This window comes from Buceros rhinoceros, unplaced genomic scaffold, assembly GCF_000710305.1.
Source record: "Buceros rhinoceros silvestris isolate BGI_N320 unplaced genomic scaffold, ASM71030v1 scaffold7159, whole genome shotgun sequence".
NCBI lineage: Eukaryota > Metazoa > Chordata > Aves > Bucerotiformes > Bucerotidae > Buceros > Buceros rhinoceros.
The window spans coordinates 1-19,494 of record NW_010433177.1 but is presented as its reverse complement, the minus strand read 5'-3'; the positions used below and the strand labels follow the sequence as shown (position 1 = coordinate 19,494).

Here is a 19,494-nt window from a genome sequence, read left to right as displayed (position 1 = left end):
GTTTTTTCACTTAACTACGTCTATGTGTTAGGAAATACTTTATAAACTGTCCAGTAACACGTAACTCTTTAATACATTCCATTTCTAAAACCCACATCAACACATCGTACACACCTCGTCAAGACAGGATGTTCAGAATATAAAAGCAGCTAAGTGGCATAGTTTGAAATGGATGTCATTGGTACTGGTAGGATAAAACAGACTCTATTCGTATTACAGATGCTAATTAAAATTTAAAATGTGCTTTCTGGTTCTATCACTAAGCAACATGCCTTAAAAATGTTTTGTTGTCATTTTTCAATTAATAATTAATTTAGGCAAAGACAGTAAATCGGTAGAAGGTACTTCAGAAGTAACACTTGTTTCTGCAAGCGATAAATGTTCATTTAACAAATACCACGTATCTATAAGGCAGGCTTTAAGAGGCCTCCCTGCAACATTCCGACCTTATCAAACAGAACAAAAAAACCCAGCCTTAAAGGTCACGTTCCAGTAACTCTGATGGTTCACAAGAGAGCTTCACTCCCTGAAAGGCTCACTATGAATTCACAAGCGAGCTTCTTGTACATGCAAAGTTGGCCTGAATCTCTCTGATAAGTAAAGCAATGAATGAAAGACAAAGATCTTTTCCTTGTTTTAATTTTAGGTCAAGAATTTATGCAGTATTTATGTTAAACTGCAAAAGTACTTGAAATTCTTTAAGTACTTTTGTATAGGAACCCACTGCCTTTTGCTGTGGAAGAGAAACATTTCTGAACTGAGCTCCAAAAGGTTTACAAAGGTTTAAAGAAAGGAGATATGCAGGCGAAGCAGTATTAGAGGGGTGGCTGAGCCAAAGAACAGTGTGTCTGTGTGTTTAAAGCCACAAAATGGACTTCGGGCATTCGCTATGTCCGTAGGCATTACACCTAAGCACCAAGGTACCTATTGCTGAAATATTTGGGAAAAAAAATAATTTTAGCTGGGCTAGGCTTATCCCCCCTTTCTCCTCTGCCCTTCCTTTTACATCTTATTGAAAGCCTCTGCTTGCAATGTCTAAAAAATATATTAAATAGGATAATACAAAAGTATGCGATTGAAAAAGAAAAAATTATGACTTTTTATTTTATACGCAGGGACGAGAGATGGATTAAAAATATGTGACAACCAGCAGTGCTTCCTAACCCCAAAGCCAAGTATAGACTTGATCCTAACTTAATGTTGAGACTAGGAATGTGCCTCTTTCTATTTTCCACCTGTGCCCCACCCAGGACCTATGTTTTGTGAGCTAAAAGGAATGTGCCAGTCTTATTATATTACCTTTTAAATACCAGTCACCATTAGAGATCGAAAACCTTGGCAGTCCGGGAAAGGAATGAAAAGAATCTGAACTACAAGTCTGCAGTGTGAGAAAGCAAAGAGGAGACAAGACAGAAAAAAGAAGATGAGGTAAGCCGTTTGAAGACCAGTTGAAACCAGCATATATCACAACAAGCTCTGATAACCCCCTTTCTGTGCCAATTAGACACCATAGATGGGAGAATTCCCACAAAAATCTTCAAATGCTATTTCTTCCATGACCAATAGGATAAGCCACACTCCACAAAATAGATCTTCTTAAGCTCAAGCTGCATGTGTAATAGCTATGTAAAAATATCAGTTTTTAGAAATAGAATGAATACATATGATCATTTTGAGGAAAACAATGAATATGTATGTAATTGGATGATATAAGTTTTGGTTGGGGCAGCATACAGTATGCATCATGTGAGGAAGAAGACTCCCCTTGTACCCAGCGCTGAAAATAAAGAAAATGCCTGCTTCTTCATGCTACATCAGTATTAAGGAGATTTTCTTCTCCTTAAATTAAGGAATTTTCGGTAACAGTCTCCCACTTCAGAAGTAAATTAAGGACACACAAAGTCTGTGATAATGTTGGAGACTGAATATGGCTGTCTTCAATTTCAGTCTGGTACTTCAACTAAATGACAAACTTGCCTATAGTGAGTCACACACACCATGGATGCAAGAGACCAGTGGGAACTTATTTTTATTGATGGCCAATCTCCAGAGGATACCCTACTAAATACCACAGAGAAATCCTTGATCATACCACAGCTCACAAAAACACTTAGGAATTTTTTTTCTGAAACACTTTTTTTTCCAAGTGTCCAAGTTTAAATGCAATTGTGTCTCATATGAAGAGAAAGTGTAAGTGTATGCAAAAGACAAAGAGCAAAGAACAGCATATAAGGGCCTAACTTCTCAGTTAAATCACTTTTGCAGAAAAGACATAGATATCATGTCAGAATTTGATCTTAACAGCAGACCTACCAAAACCTGAGATGCTATAAAAAAGCTTTATATTATGTTCAAGGGACACCTTGAAGGTTGCTATGATAAACACGTTTGCTTTGTTTTACTATCAGTGGCACAGGTGCGATTCAATCCCCCACAGGACCATCACTTTCAGGGAGAACTGGCAAAGGAAGTGTGTACTAATACAGTCCACCCTTTCAGAACATATCTTAGCTTGCTTCAGCTTTGTAAGATAGCAATCAAATGATTTCAAAGTCAGATTCAGGTGTATATAAGTATGGCCTGGAAGTGTTGACTAATGTGACAAGACCACCACCAGCTCTAGAGAGAAGACACCCTTGAATTGCTTCTGTATTCCTGACTCTTAAATCACTGTGTCAATTTCAAAGCACATACAGCTATGTCCAGGCTTGTATGTGTGGACAGTATGGAGCTCAGGTTGAACAATCAAAAAAGGCATGGATTTCAGGCTATAAAGGCCAGAACCTGTAAATTTGTTTGAAGAAGTTCATCCACTGCTCAAGGCAGTGAGGACAAACAACTGGTAACTCCCTGATCTGGAAAATGTAATCATACTAAAAGTGGGACAGCAATAAACATTGTTTAGTTGGTTTTATTTGTTTGTTTTGTTTTGTTTTTCTAATTACCTGCTTATTTGGGATGGGTAAACTGACGAGATTCAAAGGTAAGAACACCTTAAAGTTTCTTTAGTACCAGTCTGGGTGCAAATGAAACCTAGGGATTTCTGTAAACCTCAACCAATGAGCTTTCAACTCTTTCAGTTTTGATTTACCATTGTCCTTTACTAGTCTTAAGTAAACCATTTTTTATGGAGAGACTTCCCTCTTCACACACGTTATAATAGCAAATGATTATTTAATTTCTCATTTTCAAGAATATTCACGTAATCATGACTAAGAGCAAGCTCCTTAGAAAGGCACTGCTAGTCCTTAAATGCCGTTTTTAAAGTTCAGCATAATTAAAAGACTGAAAATGTCAGCCAAAGATGAGACCAAGATGGTTATGTATTCCAAGATTTTGTAAGTAACCACAGGAGTTACATTCTTTCCCAGTGTATGCAGTCCTGCTGAGAACTTGAAACTTTGTTATTTGCAAGTTTAAGATTTATTAATGAAGTGTGAAGATTAAGGCTTAATTTCTTAGTTTTTCCCCAGATTAACAATTACATTCAGTTATGATAGTCTTGAAACGTTACTGGAATTACGGTAGTAAAAGACACTTGCATATTTCTGAGTAACAAAAAATCCTCTGAAATATTATAAAAAGCTGATTGTAGACCACGGCAAGGCTATAAAAGGCATAACATAAAGAACAACAGCATTCAGTGAACAATTGTTTTCACTACTGGCAACAGATTAGATTGTAGATGGGAAAAATATACATAGTATATTCAAAATATGACTATTTAAAATATTTTATTGAAATTAGCATACAAAAGATTTTGAAGGCTATTTCTCAATTTGTTATTTCTAAATATGCTTGAAAAAATAGCAGTTCATTTCCAAGTCTCCATCATACAGTTACATACTTTAAGAGCCTTTTGTTTTTCTAATCATTGCTTCCATCATGTCCCACTGCTCTTTGGTAACCTAATAAAAGAGAAGAGTGTTTTATTGGAATTCCACCTAATAATTACACATCTAAGTATTTTGTTTGAACATAAAATAGCAAGCAAGGAATGTAATACCTCCTTCAAATCATTGAATTCCCCTGCCATAGAAACATATTCTCCACCGTCCATTCTAATAACCTAGAAAAAGCGTAAGCAGTATATCAGTAATAGCGGGTTTTCTGTAGCATTCCCTTGTTTATAAACTGTCAAAGTAACTTTTATTGTTTTGGATCAGAAAAAAACGTGTTTGAAATAATGTAATTTAATCAGTTTTAAACATTCTTTTTAAAGGTACCAACAACCACGCATTACAATTAAAAGGTTAATAATGCATGTAAAGAATTGCAAAGTAACGGTTTTTCTTTCATTTTTGAAACCAGGGCTTTAAAAAATTTCAACTCAGAAAAAAATTTCAAAGCTCAGACCATCATCATGTTAGTTGATAAATAAGATCAACCAAAACTCACCGCTCCATTAACCCAGCTTGCATAGTCACTGCAGAGATAGGCAGCAATATTTGCAATTTCCTCTACAGTTCCCAGACGACCACAGGGAATCCTCTCAATTATTTTTTTCTCAAATGTGCCTGTTGGGTCAAGGCGGCTAAAAGCACCCTGAGAGTTAAGAGAAACATTACCAAAAAAATAATTTTAAAATGTTGTAACTATGTCAGAAATTAAATCCAACAGAGATTTGACTCCACCTAAATAATATGAAAGTTAACATTTGTGAGTAAACTATGTCCTCTTTGTCAGCAGGAGGAAAAAGAAGAAAGGAGGAAACAAGAAGCAGTTTTTCCCTGTTGCACTGATATGCATCTACTGAGGATGATAATCTGGAATTTAACATGCTTGGGACAGTCATCCCACCATCTATCTATGAAAAACAAAGAGAGTAAATAACCTCTGTTCCCCAAACACTCCTGATAAACATTTGAGTAGGTAAGCAAGACTCAAATTGCTGCATGGGCAGGGGAGAGGAGCAAGAAAGTGACAGAAATAAATTACAGGTGACATAGAGTAAGTAAAACTGGAAAGAAAAAAATCCAGTTATATTGCAGCAATGGATAGAACTAAACTAAGTCACTAAAATGGCATAGGAAATAGAATAGGTTTTTCGTTCTTCCTGACTCCACCACAAGGAAACAACCACGTGCAAAATCAGAAATGTGTTAGTAACATTTATGTTAAGTTACTGAAGTTATGAGACCTAAAGCACACTGTAATTTATGTCATCATGGCTGTACTCACACCACTTGAAGTTTTCTCTCACCTGTTTTTTAAATGCCCGTTTATAAGCTTAACAGTATTGCAGTTGTACACTTTTTGTCTTTTTGTATCATGACTTACAACAGTGTTTCTTAAAGACTTGGATGTAGCCCCTAAGGCAGAAAGCCTTGATTTTGCAATATGCTGTTTTAAGTAAAGCCAGTCTGCCTTTTTATGCTTTTAGGGAAATTTAAACTTGGAACCAGTATGGCAAATGTAGTACTTTATCAAGAATACATGGTGTCACAAGTGGGATCACTATTAGTTTAAATCAGAAACATTAATGGGAAGTAGCAATATTGACATTTTAAGTAGTTCATTTGCCAAAAATTGTGAGAATCATGTGATATAGAGGATGCCAAAAGTTTATATGGATTCAGAAGGGAATGGGACAAAGCAATGGAAGAAAAGATTCCATTGAGATGATTACAATATGAAGAGATATCACTGTATCAAACTCCTTGGTCCAGAGACTGTCAGAGGCTGGTGATACGAAGAAGAAATGTCATTAAGCATTTTTCTTCTGTTCTTGCTCAAAAATCAAGCAGAAACAAGGCCTTGAAGACTTGTGGTCTCATCTGTAATGTTGTTTCTTATAACCCTGCTGATACTGCCTCTTATCTCTCTTTACAGTCAAAGAATGTAAAACTGAGTTGCCCAGTGTAGCATCTAATACTGACAACAGGAAAAAAGAAAAAAAAAAGAAAAAAAAGCCACCCTCCATCCCTACCCCCAAAACAACCACAAAATCAACCATGAAACATTTTACAAGTAGTAGTAATACCATTATTAGCTGTTACTGCTCATAATTGTAATATTTTGTTTCGATGTGACATGGATCCTCCTCTCTCCTCTTGCAAGACTGCTTTCTCTTTTTCTTCCTGTTCCAGTTGGTCTGGATTACTTCCTTCAAACCCTCCAGTCCTCCTTTCCACTTGTATCAGAGCTGACTTAAGTTTATCTCTTTCTAATTTTGTGATTTTCAACAAAAATAGTGAGATTCTGTTCTCATATACCTAAAAGAGATTCTGAAAATTTTGGAACTGATGAGACGTTTTGTTTAAAAATTAGGAGTTGGGGTAGAGATAGACACTTTTACTCTGCCAAGTTTAAGAATTCACTTCACTTGATGAACTAGATATGTGCAGTTTATAAGAATCAACATTAAATATTTTAACCTATAATTTCTTTGAAACACTAGAGAAAGGTTTCTTTTATATTAGTGCAGTAGAAGGGGAAGTGGCAAGTTTCAGAAGTTCAAGAAATTCTATTTTACAAAAGAATTGGGAAGTATTCAATATTCCAGCACAGTCTTGTCTACCAAGAAAATCATACTTGAATTTAACAGTTATAGAAAAGGTTAGACGATCTTAAAGTTAAGTCTGTACTACAAAGCATATTCAAGGCTGTGTTGCACTTCATGCTATGTACCTTTGTTTTTATTGGACCTGGTTGAATCACATTGAATCTCATGCCATATTTACCCCATTCAGCAGCAAGAGACCTAAAAATTTATTAACAGAATGCATCAATATTTTAAACACAGTATTTTAACAATGCTAGTCAGAAAAAAAAAAAAACTTAATCAAATGTGCAAATACTAGAATTTTCCTGAAACAGGCATTTCTACTTAAGGTGGTCTTTTCTTCTTAACAAAACCATTTTGTAGAAGAATAAACCTGACATTCGTGAACACGGGAATATTGATTTAACAGATGCATCATAGATCAAGCAATATAAGGAGCAATTTTTTCTCCCTCACAAATCAAACAAGCTTTTTGCACCTAAACTCCTTGACGAAAAACTGTTAGGCCACCTTCTTTCTCTGGTGATCCAGATTGTCCCACAAACATAAACTTCCAACATTTTCAACATAGGTCTCACATTAGATCATTTGAAATAACGCAAAAGAGGTTCTATTCTAAAATGGGACCAGTAGAATAATTCTGCTTTATGGCAACATTGTCTCTGCATAAGCAGTACTTCAGACAGATTGTCTACCACAGTGAATCAATTAGCTGGGTCATATAGTCTCTGGAAAGTACATGGTGCAGTTGCAGCTCTACAGAACAGAACAGAAATCAGGATCATAGCTCATGCCCTCATTTTTCTTCTGGATCAAGAATCCCAGTTACTAAAAGGCAGCCAAACGACTCAATTCCTTCTGCCAAAGTGCAGAGGAGGATCTATTTGTTATGAAGGACAGTCCTATAGTTAATAACGATAGAAATAATTTTGTTTGCTGAGTAACATGGACACGTCACATAATACTGTTCTGAAATAAGTGTAACTGCAGACTTAAAATAGTGACAGGAAATTCATTTCTTTATGAAACTAGAGAGGTGAAGCAACAGTATACGGCAATCAAATACAAACACATCTTTTCCTCAGACAAAAGAAAGCAGACGGCACTACTGACCTCGAACAGTTCCTTTAACTGTCTGAGCACTAGTTTGCCTAGGAGAATGCAAGAGAATCTGATTATTGAAACTGTAATTGAAACTTTAGAACTGCTGTTGCCAAAAGTAGTAGTTCCACTGGTCCTTATCTTGTCCTTGTGACAAAAATCACCCACTCATTCTTGTGATAAAAACCATCATAGGAACTTCTGTAACAATCTGTCAGTGTACTATTTTCTTGGTAGGATACTGGAGGCTGGAAGGTTCTCATGAGACAACAGAACAGGAGGACTACACCAACCAGCTCCATTTTTATAAGACCTATTACCTTATCTCAAGGATATGAAAAGCAGAACACACATTTTGCTTTACTACTCACTTGCTCATTGCTTCTATACCAGCTTTGGCAGAGGCGCTCGGCAACACAAATCCTGAACCACTCTCTGCATAAATTGTTGTAATAGCCAGGAATGCTGCCCCTGGAAGTTGTAAAAACATTTTTTTAAAAAAACCCACACCAAAAAAACAAAAAATGCAGGAAGATCAAACTCTGAACTTAAGGTAAAAGCAACGTCAGTGGTACAGAAGTTTGCAGCTCAAGAGTTAGGGATGCCATTTCACTTTAAGTTGTAAGCGGATATTTTAAAAACCTAGTCTTGGAAGCTCTGCTTTTAAGCTTGTTTATTTCAGTTCCCTCTTTTTCATAAATGTTAAGTTTTTTCATGTAAGTGTAAATAGCTATTGATTAGGCTCCAAAGGTGTAAACCCTCAGACTTCTGTTGATAATGTATTTACATGGGCAAATCAGTCTAACTGGAATGAAGACCTAAGATCTTGCAGCATCTTTTAGAAGCTGCCCTAGCCTAGTAGTCACTAACCAGGTAATTTGCCTGAATTTCATCAACTCCTGGCTGAATAAAGAAAAAAAATAATAAAAAAATCAGCATTAACGAGGTCGCTCATAATCTTAAAATGACACAGTTTAGGGCCTGCATTAAAGTTTATGCAGAAAAGGTTTTTAAAGAAATTTTCAGAAGCTTTTTCTGCAGTAGAGCTTACAACAAAGTTAACCTACATCACTTTTTCCCCTTATTATCACAACAAAATGTTATAAGAAGACTGCTTTCTTTTGTATGTTGTATTTTATAACAGATCTTGCAAAAACATGAAAAATAAAGGAACTGCAACTGTTTAGTTAATCTTTCTTTTACAAAAGCCTGCAAATTCGAATTGTCTGATCAATGACTAGCCTGAACTTACTGTTAACTGGGAAATGGAGGACAAGGGATTACAGTCCTCTACTTACGCCACAGTAACTAAAATAACTGTTCTACTTACTGTATTTTAAAAATAATTTAATTAGAATAGCTACCCAAGGGATACTTCTAAAATGATATACATTACTGATAGAATGTATGTGACAATGAAGTAGAGACTCAGTTAAAAAATGATGGTAATGTTACACAAGAGAAACTAAAGAGAACCATAAGCAAATGCAGACAGAAATGCCAGCAGAAACCATGGACCGTATTTATAAAAAAGTAGCCTACAGGGAGAGACTTTGAAAAGGAAAAATCAGCACAGGCAAAAAAATACACAGACGAACTTTGAGGTTATCTAGAGTGGATTGTTAATTATACATTTTGCAGAATTAAACAGGTTAAATAGAGGTCATTTGGGTGAACCTAACACAGAAGCAGGAACGACTGACAAATTTACAGCTCTGAAGTTCAAAGTATACTTCAGTGCATACACAATTTTTATTACTGAAGTCTATATTTATAATATCTAACCAATATCTAACCAATCCGCCATATCTAACCAATTAACTCCTCTCATTTTGAAAAACTTCAGTGCATGACTCACGAGCAGATTACAAATCCCTCTTAAACACCAGCACACATTTAGAGTCTAAAAGCAGAGCACTTTTATTATTTCCTAAATTAGGCTTAATGCAGGTCACATGGCAGACCTAAAGGATGTGTCAGTGTTCTAGCAACAGCCGGATATATAGCATCCTCACAGACTGTTCTAAAACATTTGCACTGGGAAGCAACTCCATCACTTCAGAAGCTAAGATGTCTGCTCAAGCTAAAAAAACCAAGCAAGTAACAAGAAAATGAAGGTGGAGAATGAGAGTACAAACAGGTACTCTTCACGTACTTGCAAAAACATGTCTCAGCCTTAAATAAAAAGTCTTACTTGCTAGACAGAATCCCACAGAATGAAGGCATGCAAGCAGTAGGAACAGAGATTCACGAGTTTTTGGAGCTTAGAAGTAATAGGAAGTGAGACAACAAAGGGTCAGTGACTTCTGGATTTTGCCAAATTTGAGGGTGGAAGCAAGGAAAGTAGTTTTTCATTCAACAACAGCAGAACAAAGGCATTTCAAAATCTGTATTTCACATTACTTTAAGGAGACACTGCATGTATCTGGAAGACCACAAAGAAAACTAGTTTGCTGTAATGATGTATTAAGCCAGAGTTGGGGATGGGTTTTTAATGTGAGGATACTAGCGCTACAATGATTTTCTTCCTGTGTTGCTAAAATATATGTGGGGGATACCTTGTCAACTGACCAAAAGGGTTACAGACTTATTGAAACAATATTAACTTCATATTGTTATCATTAAACAGTATAAACCCACTGAGTACTTTTTGGAGAGGAGTTTACAAGAAATTCAAAATTCAACTAATTCACGAGTTAAGAGAAATACAGTGTGAACACAAAAGGATTATTTCAACACCGTGGCTGTACTTAGAAAACAGGATTCAGAAGTGAGGGCACATGGAAAACCAGAATACATTTCACTGCTTTTAAATGCTATTTGCAATGGTATCATTCTGACCAAAAAATAATCTCAATGTTTTACAATTCATACCTAGAAGATAATGTAAACTAAAGCGGTTCATAGAAGGGCATACATTATCTTTCCCTTAAAGACAATAATCTGGTTAAGTAAATCTTTGGTGACCAAAGTGTAACACAGAACTATCATATTTTTAAGGTGATGCTAAAATATTGGACTGAACTCCCAGGTAATCTAGAACTAAGAATTATACCTGGGAAAATGAAACCTAATATTGATTCAATCTTGAAATTCTTTTTCAGATCATGCCAAAAGGTAATTTTCTCTAGCTCTATTAGTCAAACACCGCAGCTGTGAATTTTATTTATTTAGGATCAGGATAAAAAAATCAAAGTAATGTCCTGACTTGCTGTTCATTTCAATAAATGCCACATGTTCGGTTGCTCAATGAAACCAACAACATAGATATAGAAGACACAAAAGAAGTAATAGCGTATGTCTTAAATGTCACAATGCTTAGTTACCATTTATCTTAAGATACCTTTTTTTACTTTAATGAGCTCCTTTCCAATTTCTAGAGTTACAAAAGCAGTTCCATTAAGCACAATATCAGTTATCGTTTTCCATGCATTAGCAGAAAGTCGTTCAGAAGGAGCAATAAAGTTTCCAGCTGCGTTGTTTATGACAACCTGAAACACATGAAGGAAAAATAATTCTTCCTGAGAGTAAAGCAAAGAATTTACAAGGAACTTCTACGCTATTCCAGGTAGAAAAGTAAAATAAAATCATCAAATGAGGTATGGGGTGGGGGGGAGAGAGAGAGAAAAATAATTCAACAGAAATTTTAACATCTGCAGCACAGATATGGATCACTAACAGAAAATGAGCTCCATTTCAAAAGTGCTATAGTTACTAGTCTAGTATTGAGGAACTGTAAATGTAGAGGGTGACTTAAGTCACTATTTCTCAGTGTCTCAAGTGTATCCTAAAAGAAAAGTTTGCCCCCTGCCAAGTTCCAAGGTCACATATCATATTTAATATAATGGATTCATGGGAATAAAAGCAAAAGAAGTTTCAGGTAACTTGATGAATAAAGTCTGGAGTAGATAACTGTTGTGTAACAGGAAATCTAATAATCAGTCATGACAATCGAATATTACGATTTAGTGAACTGCAAGCACTAGTACTAAACTTTGTTTTAATAGATGTCTATCTGTCACTTGTTGCCTTTCTACAAACAATAATTAGACAGAGAATACTTTCGATACATCACCTGCTTAATCTTTCAAGCTTGCAAGTTAGATATGTGTTTTTAAGGGAACTAAGCATCACAAGCAGTTTTTAACCCAAAACTTAATGTGGCCAGATCTTGTGTATTTAATAGTAATATAAGGCACTGAAGCAATAAAATGGTGTATAACTTATGGAATGGCACCTAGATTAAAGTAGGTTTGCACATAAAACAAAGACTTTGTCCTGAAGAACTTCTGGGCTAAATTAAGACATTGGAATTTTCAGTAACGAAACACAGCACAGCACAGCACATACTGCATTAATATAAAACAAATAAAATACCATATAAATTATACATATAGATGGCAAACTTAAAGGCCTCCATACGTGCTGAAGAAAAAAACAACTAAAAATACTGAGAATGTTACTTGAATCACTGAATAAATATAGCAAAGACACAATAGTAGAACTAGTGAACTAACAACTGCATGGTACAGTCTTAGAGGTATGCAGACATATATGACTGTCAAAACAATCCATAGGAAAAGAGATTGATTGCTTTCTGATTGGACTAACAGTCTTGGGGAGGGAATGAACAGACAGAGCCAGAAGGAATGTCATACTGTCATTAACGTCTACCTTTGAGATCTCGCCCCATGCCCAGTGGCAGTGATACCCAGACTTGGAGTATTCATAAACTTAATGTGTCATGCCTATCACTAAGATTAAAACTAGACAAAAAGAACTGGATATTCAATTTACTCTGCAGTGTCTCTTAAACACACTGAACATGTGAAATTAGGGAAAGGAAATGCTTATAAGGAACAAGTCATGGGAAGTATTTAGTCAGTATTTATTCACTGGTGTACTTAAAATGTCACATGTAAGAAGAAGTTTTCTCGCTCTCTGCACACACTTAGAACCTGAAGGTCATGATGTGCTTTAGCAGAAAACCTGCGTAACTAGTACTCAAAACAGTATCAGGAGTACTTTGTCTACAAATCAGAATAGTGAGCTGTCTTACTTTATAGGACAATTACAGCACATAGCTGTGAGAAATCGTTTCTCCGCTTCTTACCACATTTAGAATTCAGTACATTCTCTTCCTTGTCTATAGGAAGCTACTGGTCAATGTGAAGTGTCTACAATACACAGATGACAGTTTTAAATCTACAGTAAACACTTTAAATCTCACTGAATATCCTATATATCGATGTTAATGCCTTCATCACACTTTGTCAGCTAGCAGAATCTGAGCTGTTTGTCTCAGGATCAGATTAGGGTTTGGTTCCTATCATTGTTCAGACTCCACCAGACCACCCTTCTCAAAGCAAGTCTGATGTAAAGAGCTCTGCGTTTTGTGCCAAACTATGAAAAAACAGATGCTTAAGTTGATGAGAACTTAAGTTTACAAGTTGGAACCTTCTTTGTATATTTTAATAAGCTAAGCAATGACCAAAGATGGTTATGGTTACTTGTATTTCCAATCTGTGAAACATTCTGTCAACAACCGAGAGGTGTTACTCAGGCAAGTTATGTTTTCAGAAGGATTTAAGGGCAATATTCTGTTCAAAGAATTCTATCATAATTATTCTACTGTTTACAAACAACCTGTTGCTCCCTAAAGTAAGGACAGCAGCGTTTTGTCTATTTGACTCCTAAGTATTTTGAGAACTACAGGAATAGAGTAGCCAGTGTCTAACTGCGAATGTTACCTTTATCTTGAAGTATGGCCACTTTTTGTTTACTATCTTTTTAGATTCCACTGACCTTCTATCACAGTCATTTTCTTCACACCTACTATGCGGAATATTTTCAGTAATGAAGACTGGAGTTCTTCCCTTTCACTTAAACACTTACATCAGGATGTCCTGCCACTTGGATTAATTCGGCAACAGCATTCTTAACTGAAACTGGATCTCTCACATCACACTGGATGGCATGAACCTGTATAATAATGGAAAGGCAGCTGTAAGACTTCAGAAGCTTACCACTCATATATTAAAACAGTCCACAGAAGCATAAAAATGCATAACAATCCTATAACAATTTAAAGCATAATAACTACTGTATCAGCAATTCTGTAAAAACTTACCTTATTACCTGTTTTAGAAGAAATTTCTGCTGCTGTTCCTTTCAAAACATCAAGCTTTCTGGAAATAAGAATATAATGCCACTAAATTTCAATTAAATGCATTTACAATTCAGATTAATAAATTTAGGTCATTTTTTCCTGAGCAAATATGAGCTAAAGCTTAAAATATCATTTAATATGTGTATGTGCACCTGTGTGCTGCTGAGCTTTAAGACAAAAACTATATTTAGTCACTTTCTGAAAGAAAACTATTTACGTAATTTTTCCTTACTGCTACTTCAGTGCAGTAAGGACTTCAGAAGTGACTACAATAAGAGACTACCTTAAGCTAATCAAAGATGGTAAGCTAGAAAAAACATTGCCATCCCAAGTACATAATCATAACAAATTCAGTTTTAGCTACCACTCTACTAGAATTTTAGAAAGGATGCACATAATCAGATTTAAAACCGAATTATCTAAACTACTATTTAGACAAACATCACAACACTTTTGTTTATTTTGATTAAAAAGGAGATTATTTTTCTAGTTTTTACTGTAGTGCTACTTAAGCAAACAGTACAAAGATCATCTTTGATAACAGAAAATCAGGGCTGTTTTAAAGGTCACAACAGTTAAGAGGAATGGCTTTAATTCTTTACTGCAATTCAAATTTGTATCAAGAATACCTGCAATAACACAGTCAAAATGTTCAACAGTGGCCATCTCTATTTTGTATTCTCTTTTAGCCTTTAGTTGATTTTATGTCTAATATTCTGGGTTGTTTATTTTGCTGATGCATTTCATGGAAACGTGCTTAGTTTATTCTTACTGCTGGTTACACCATTAGACACTTGTAGATGGATCTGCCAGTTCCTGGTATTTATAATACGACATTATAATTTAAAAATGTACTGAAATATAGCAAATAGAATAAATCTACCCATTTTATGAAGAAGAAAACAAGATCCGTTATGAAGAAAAAAAAAGATCTGCTCAGCATTCAGTACTATATGAAAGCTCTGAAACATCTTCACTAATATTTACCTGCTCGCTATAACACACGTGGCACCTAAACTGGATAATGTTGTTGTCATCCCTTTGCCAATCCCAGTACCTCCACCAGTTATAAAGGCCACTTTCCCTTGAAAGGTATTTGGTAGCAACATCACTTTCTGAAGAGGTGAAAAGAATGCGGCTTGCGGTGCACTGTTCTCTTGATGTAGCACACTTGGCCCACGGCTGAAAAACTGAAAGAAAAAAAGAGGAAAGTTAGTCTTTCCTCATTTCTGTATACAGGACTGTCACACAAGATTAGATTTTCCTGTGACAGTGGAGGTAACAACCATAATTGCCTTATTATAAACCAAATCTACAAAAAACAAACAGACCTTCACATAAATGCTAATACTAGAATACAAAAGCACCTGAGCTAATTGTTACACCTTCCACTGCAACTCGAGAACTATTAAAAAATATTTTAATCGTGATTTTTGTTATTGTGAAAGGTAGTTATTCTTCTGTCTGTCACTCTTACTACAATCTGTAGAAAACCAGTACTAATTAACTACAGACTCCCAGCAGGATTTGGGTTTCAGATTCATATATGTACGGTACATCTTGCATAAGGACTTTAGACCCAACAAATCCATGTGATTTTGAGAGTACATATTTATAAATTCACCCCTCCAGGACTCCCGTTCTCGGCAGGCCCCGGCCGCCCCGTGCCCGGGTCTGTGATGTCCGGAGGTAGAGCAGCGACTCTTTCACAGGCACCCCCTTGCCGTGGGGTAAGAGCTTGCGTGCCCTTGTGAGGTTGAGAGCTGTGCTGGTGGTGGCATGTGCCTCCGGTGGGGTCTCCCAGGCCAGACAGGTCTCAGCTGAAGGGTCAGACAAAGTGTGTCCACGGGCAGGATGGGCTCACTAGCCTTCGGGCAGCCATCCTAGGAGAAGGACAACTCTGACTCCAAACCCGGGCAGATGGAGCTCGTTTAGCCTTGTAAGGCATCCATCATCTAAGAGAAGGACACTCTAACAAAGCCTGTGACCCGAGGACTTCGCTGTCACCGTCCAAGCTCGCTAGGCCCTGGCAGATGAACCTCAGGTGTAAAGGGTGGAGCCAGTTCTGCGCACGCTGCGCCTCACCTAAAAAAATCCACTGTGCAGGCCTAACGGGTGCACTCATCGCTTGCAGTGAGCGTGGGGAAAACCCTTCTCAGATCTTCGTTCGTGAAGCCAAGCCATGATGATGATGATTTATAAATTCAAAAGGTTCAGTAGTAGCTTCAAGGCTTTGATTCCTTACTACTGTAGTCCACAAAACATTCTTTACCGGAGAACGGGGTAGAATCAAACTCCATGAGACCAGTCCCATTGTTACAAGAGCTGCTAAGCAGACCAACGCTATCTCCCAAACAAAATTGTACAAGGTTTGGTTATCAGCATTACACTCATGTCACAGCAGAAATACCATTTACAGTAAATCAGCCCTTGACAAACCAGTCCTTGCAAAAAGTCACAAGGTTGGAACGTGTTTAAAAACATACATGAAAAGTGAAGAAAATTCACTATTACAGTAATCCACATTAATAGTGATCTGTATTAATAAGAAAACATCCCTTTAATGCAATGCGAAATTTGTCGTGTCTCCAAGAAAGCCACAGTAAAAATAGCCAAGAAGATATTTCTAGCATCCTGAAACACCAAACTAACTCAAGACTAACCTAAATATTGAATTAAATGATTTGGGACAGAACTACTACACTAATAATTTAGACATTCCCAAATTATTTAGGTTACAAAAGTTACCTTAACTTGTAACTCCAAACACTTCTAAGTATGGCAAAACTAGATTATTTTTAATTTTGATGTGCAAAAAATTCGAATATATTTATTTTCTCTAATACTAATTAGTACTTGTGCCTTTAATGTGTTTATTTGAAAACAAAAAATTGTACTATAATTTTAGGAAAGACTGAAAGTTTGCTCTTGTATGGTGGTGTTAATAAAAACATACAACTGTTCAATAGGTGGAGACAAAAAGAGGTTATTTTAAAATAGTAAAAATACTACAACTTACTGTTCTATTTATTGACTTAATTTTCAACACTAAGAGACCTTTTTACAATGGAGTTACAGCATTGGTAGATAAGGGAAGAGCAACTGACATCAGCTGCCTGAGCTTCTGTGAAGCATTTGACACCATCCCTCACAACATCCTTGTCTCTAAACTGGAGAGACATGGATTTGACAGATGGACCACTCAGCGGATAAGGAACTGGCTGGCTGGTCACACTTAAAAAGTTGCATCAATCAACGGTTCGATGTCCAAGCAGAGATCAGTGATGAGCAGCATTACTCACGGGTCAGTACTGGGACTGGCACTGTGTAACATCTTTGCAGACAACATGGACAGCAGGATTGAGAGCAAGGTCCTGCACAGGGGTCAGGGCAAGCCCAAGCATAAACACAGGCTGCAATATGAGTGGATTGAGAGCAGTCCTGTGGAGAAGGACTTGAGGGTGTTGATTGATGAGAAGCTCATGCCTTGGCAATGCACGCCTGTGGCCCAGGAAGCCAACCGCATCCCAGGCTGCATCAAAACAATCATGACCAGCAGCCCAAGGGAGGAGATTCCCCCTCTGAGCTCTGCTCTGCTCATGAGACCCCTCTGCAGTACTGTGTTCAGCTCTGGGGGCCCCAGCGTAAGGACAAGGACCTGTTTGAGAGAGTCCGGAGGAGGGCCATGAAGATGATCAGAGGGCTAGAGTACCTCTCCTGTGATGGCAGGATCAGAGAGTTGGGGTTATTCAGCCTGGAGGAGGCTCCGGGAAGACCTTATAGCAGCCTTCCAGTACTTAAAGGGAGCCTATAATAAAGATGGAGAGGGACCCTTTACAAGGGCATGTATGACAGGACAAAGAGTAACGGCTTTAAACTGAAAGAGGGTAGATTCAGATTAGATGTAAGGAAGAAATTTTCACTGTGAGCATGGTGAGGCACTGGAACATGTTGCCCAGAGAGGCTGTGGATACCCCATCCCTGGAAGTGTTCAAGGCCAGGCTGGATGGGGCTTTGAGCTGCCTGGTCTAGTGGAATGTGTCCCTGCCCATGGCTGCGGGGTTGGAACTAGATGATCTTTAAGGTCCCTTCCTACTCAAACCATCCCACCTGGATTTTAGTGGTAGCTGAATAAACTGTACTTGACACAGCTATAGTGCACAGGGATAAGGGTTTCACAGAGCTTAAAGCTGGCCTGAGAAAGTGTGCATGTGAACCTTTCTGTGTGACAATACATTTGCACACGAGTAACACAGGTGAAATCAGAAAAACCATGGAATTACACTGCCAGTTTAATGGAGCACATATTCCAAAGAAATGTTGAAACAAAAACTTAAGAGTAAAGAAGAATTGTGGGCACTAGTAGAACAAAATTAAGAAAGTAAAGCTCAAACTAAACTAAAATTATCACAAAAGTAAAGCAGTGCAACAAGTCCTACAGCACTTATATTAAATGTGTACTTCAGGGATTCTTTCTGGGACTTCACCTACATGCAAAAGACTCTCACAAAATAAACCAAAGGTGGCCGTCAGGAACACGGGCACACCAAAAGGAAAATCCAAGTATCACAACACTTTTCTGAAATAACAAAATTCTACAGATGAGATCTGCCACCGGTCTGTAAAATAATGATTTTATTTTTTTTAATCCTCCCAACAGAAATAAAATTTGCATATTTTCACAGTGTACTAGAATACTATTAAGCTTCCAGGACAGGGGTGTGTGAGGATCCTCTTTCAGGTCTTTCACAGTAGTCCCCTACTCATCTCATCTCACCTTCAGCTATGCAGGGAGAGAGAAGGGCTCCCTCTGGAGAACTTTAGCTCACAGCAGAGACTGCAAATCAAGACAGCATTTGGAGTCCCCCTTCCTCCAGTATACAGAGATGATCTCTATGCAGTGATTCTCCCTGATCAGACGCCCTAATACTGATGGACACAGCCCACTCCTCTTCCTCAGCACTGCAGAAACCATGCAAGCAGCCTTCTTCCTGCTTGGGGAATGAGGTTGAGGGAACAGGCTACAGCAGGGGCAGGCAGGAAGACTGCACCAAGACTCATAAAATACTGTAATGATCTCAAGCAGCTAGTGAAGTTGGTATAATTGTCCAACCTTAACACAAGATTGCTATCATCTCATTACTAGCTTGCACAAGGTGCTTCCATGACAGGATCCACTCATTCCACTATTTAAGGTCAAGATTTTGAATTAAACCTCAGGTGTAAAGAGATATTTAAAGAAAAAAGAGATATGAAAACAACCAACAAACAACGAAGAGACCAAAACCCTCACCCGGAGGCGAAAGTGAATCATGAACTTACTGCAGAAGGCCCTCTCTGAAGCACACAAGCAATCACGGCCAAGAAGCACTGTGCTTTGGGGAGAACTCACTAGAAACGGCCTTCGGCAACACCCACACGGGTCAGCCATGGCACTGCTAAAGCCCTGTACCTACACCGCAACACCTGACTTTGCTATCGGGATCAAAGGGCGACACCAATGCCTCCGCAACCTGTACTGAAATGAGAGAGAGACGGGAACTGCCCTGCACTGGCACAGGGGCCCATGGCCGGGCAATACAGTCCGCATCTCTGCGAGGGCTCCGGGTCGGACAGGGGCGGCACAGCTCGCGCCCCCGCTGAGGAGAACCGAGGGGTGTCCCCACTCTCGTAAGACGTTTCGGCTGTTTCCTCAAACCGCAGCAGCCGGAGCCCCACT

General features: G+C 37.7%; 1 protein-coding gene across 1 annotated transcript; it reads right to left on the bottom strand.

Moving 5' to 3' along the window:
* Positions 1 to 3,715: 3,715 nt before the first annotated feature.
* Positions 3,716 to 16,089, bottom strand: DECR1 (2,4-dienoyl CoA reductase 1, mitochondrial). Its single transcript, XM_010144008.1, has 10 exons — positions 16,048 to 16,089; positions 14,763 to 14,965; positions 13,737 to 13,794; positions 13,502 to 13,588; positions 10,950 to 11,097; positions 7,978 to 8,077; positions 6,631 to 6,703; positions 4,399 to 4,545; positions 4,007 to 4,069; positions 3,716 to 3,908 (listed from the first exon to the last, which is right to left on the bottom strand). Exons 1-10 carry the CDS (start codon positions 16,087 to 16,089, stop codon positions 3,849 to 3,851), a joined length of 981 nt encoding a protein of 326 aa, XP_010142310.1. The 3' UTR covers positions 3,716 to 3,848.
* Between the last annotated feature and the right edge of the window lie 3,405 nt (positions 16,090 to 19,494).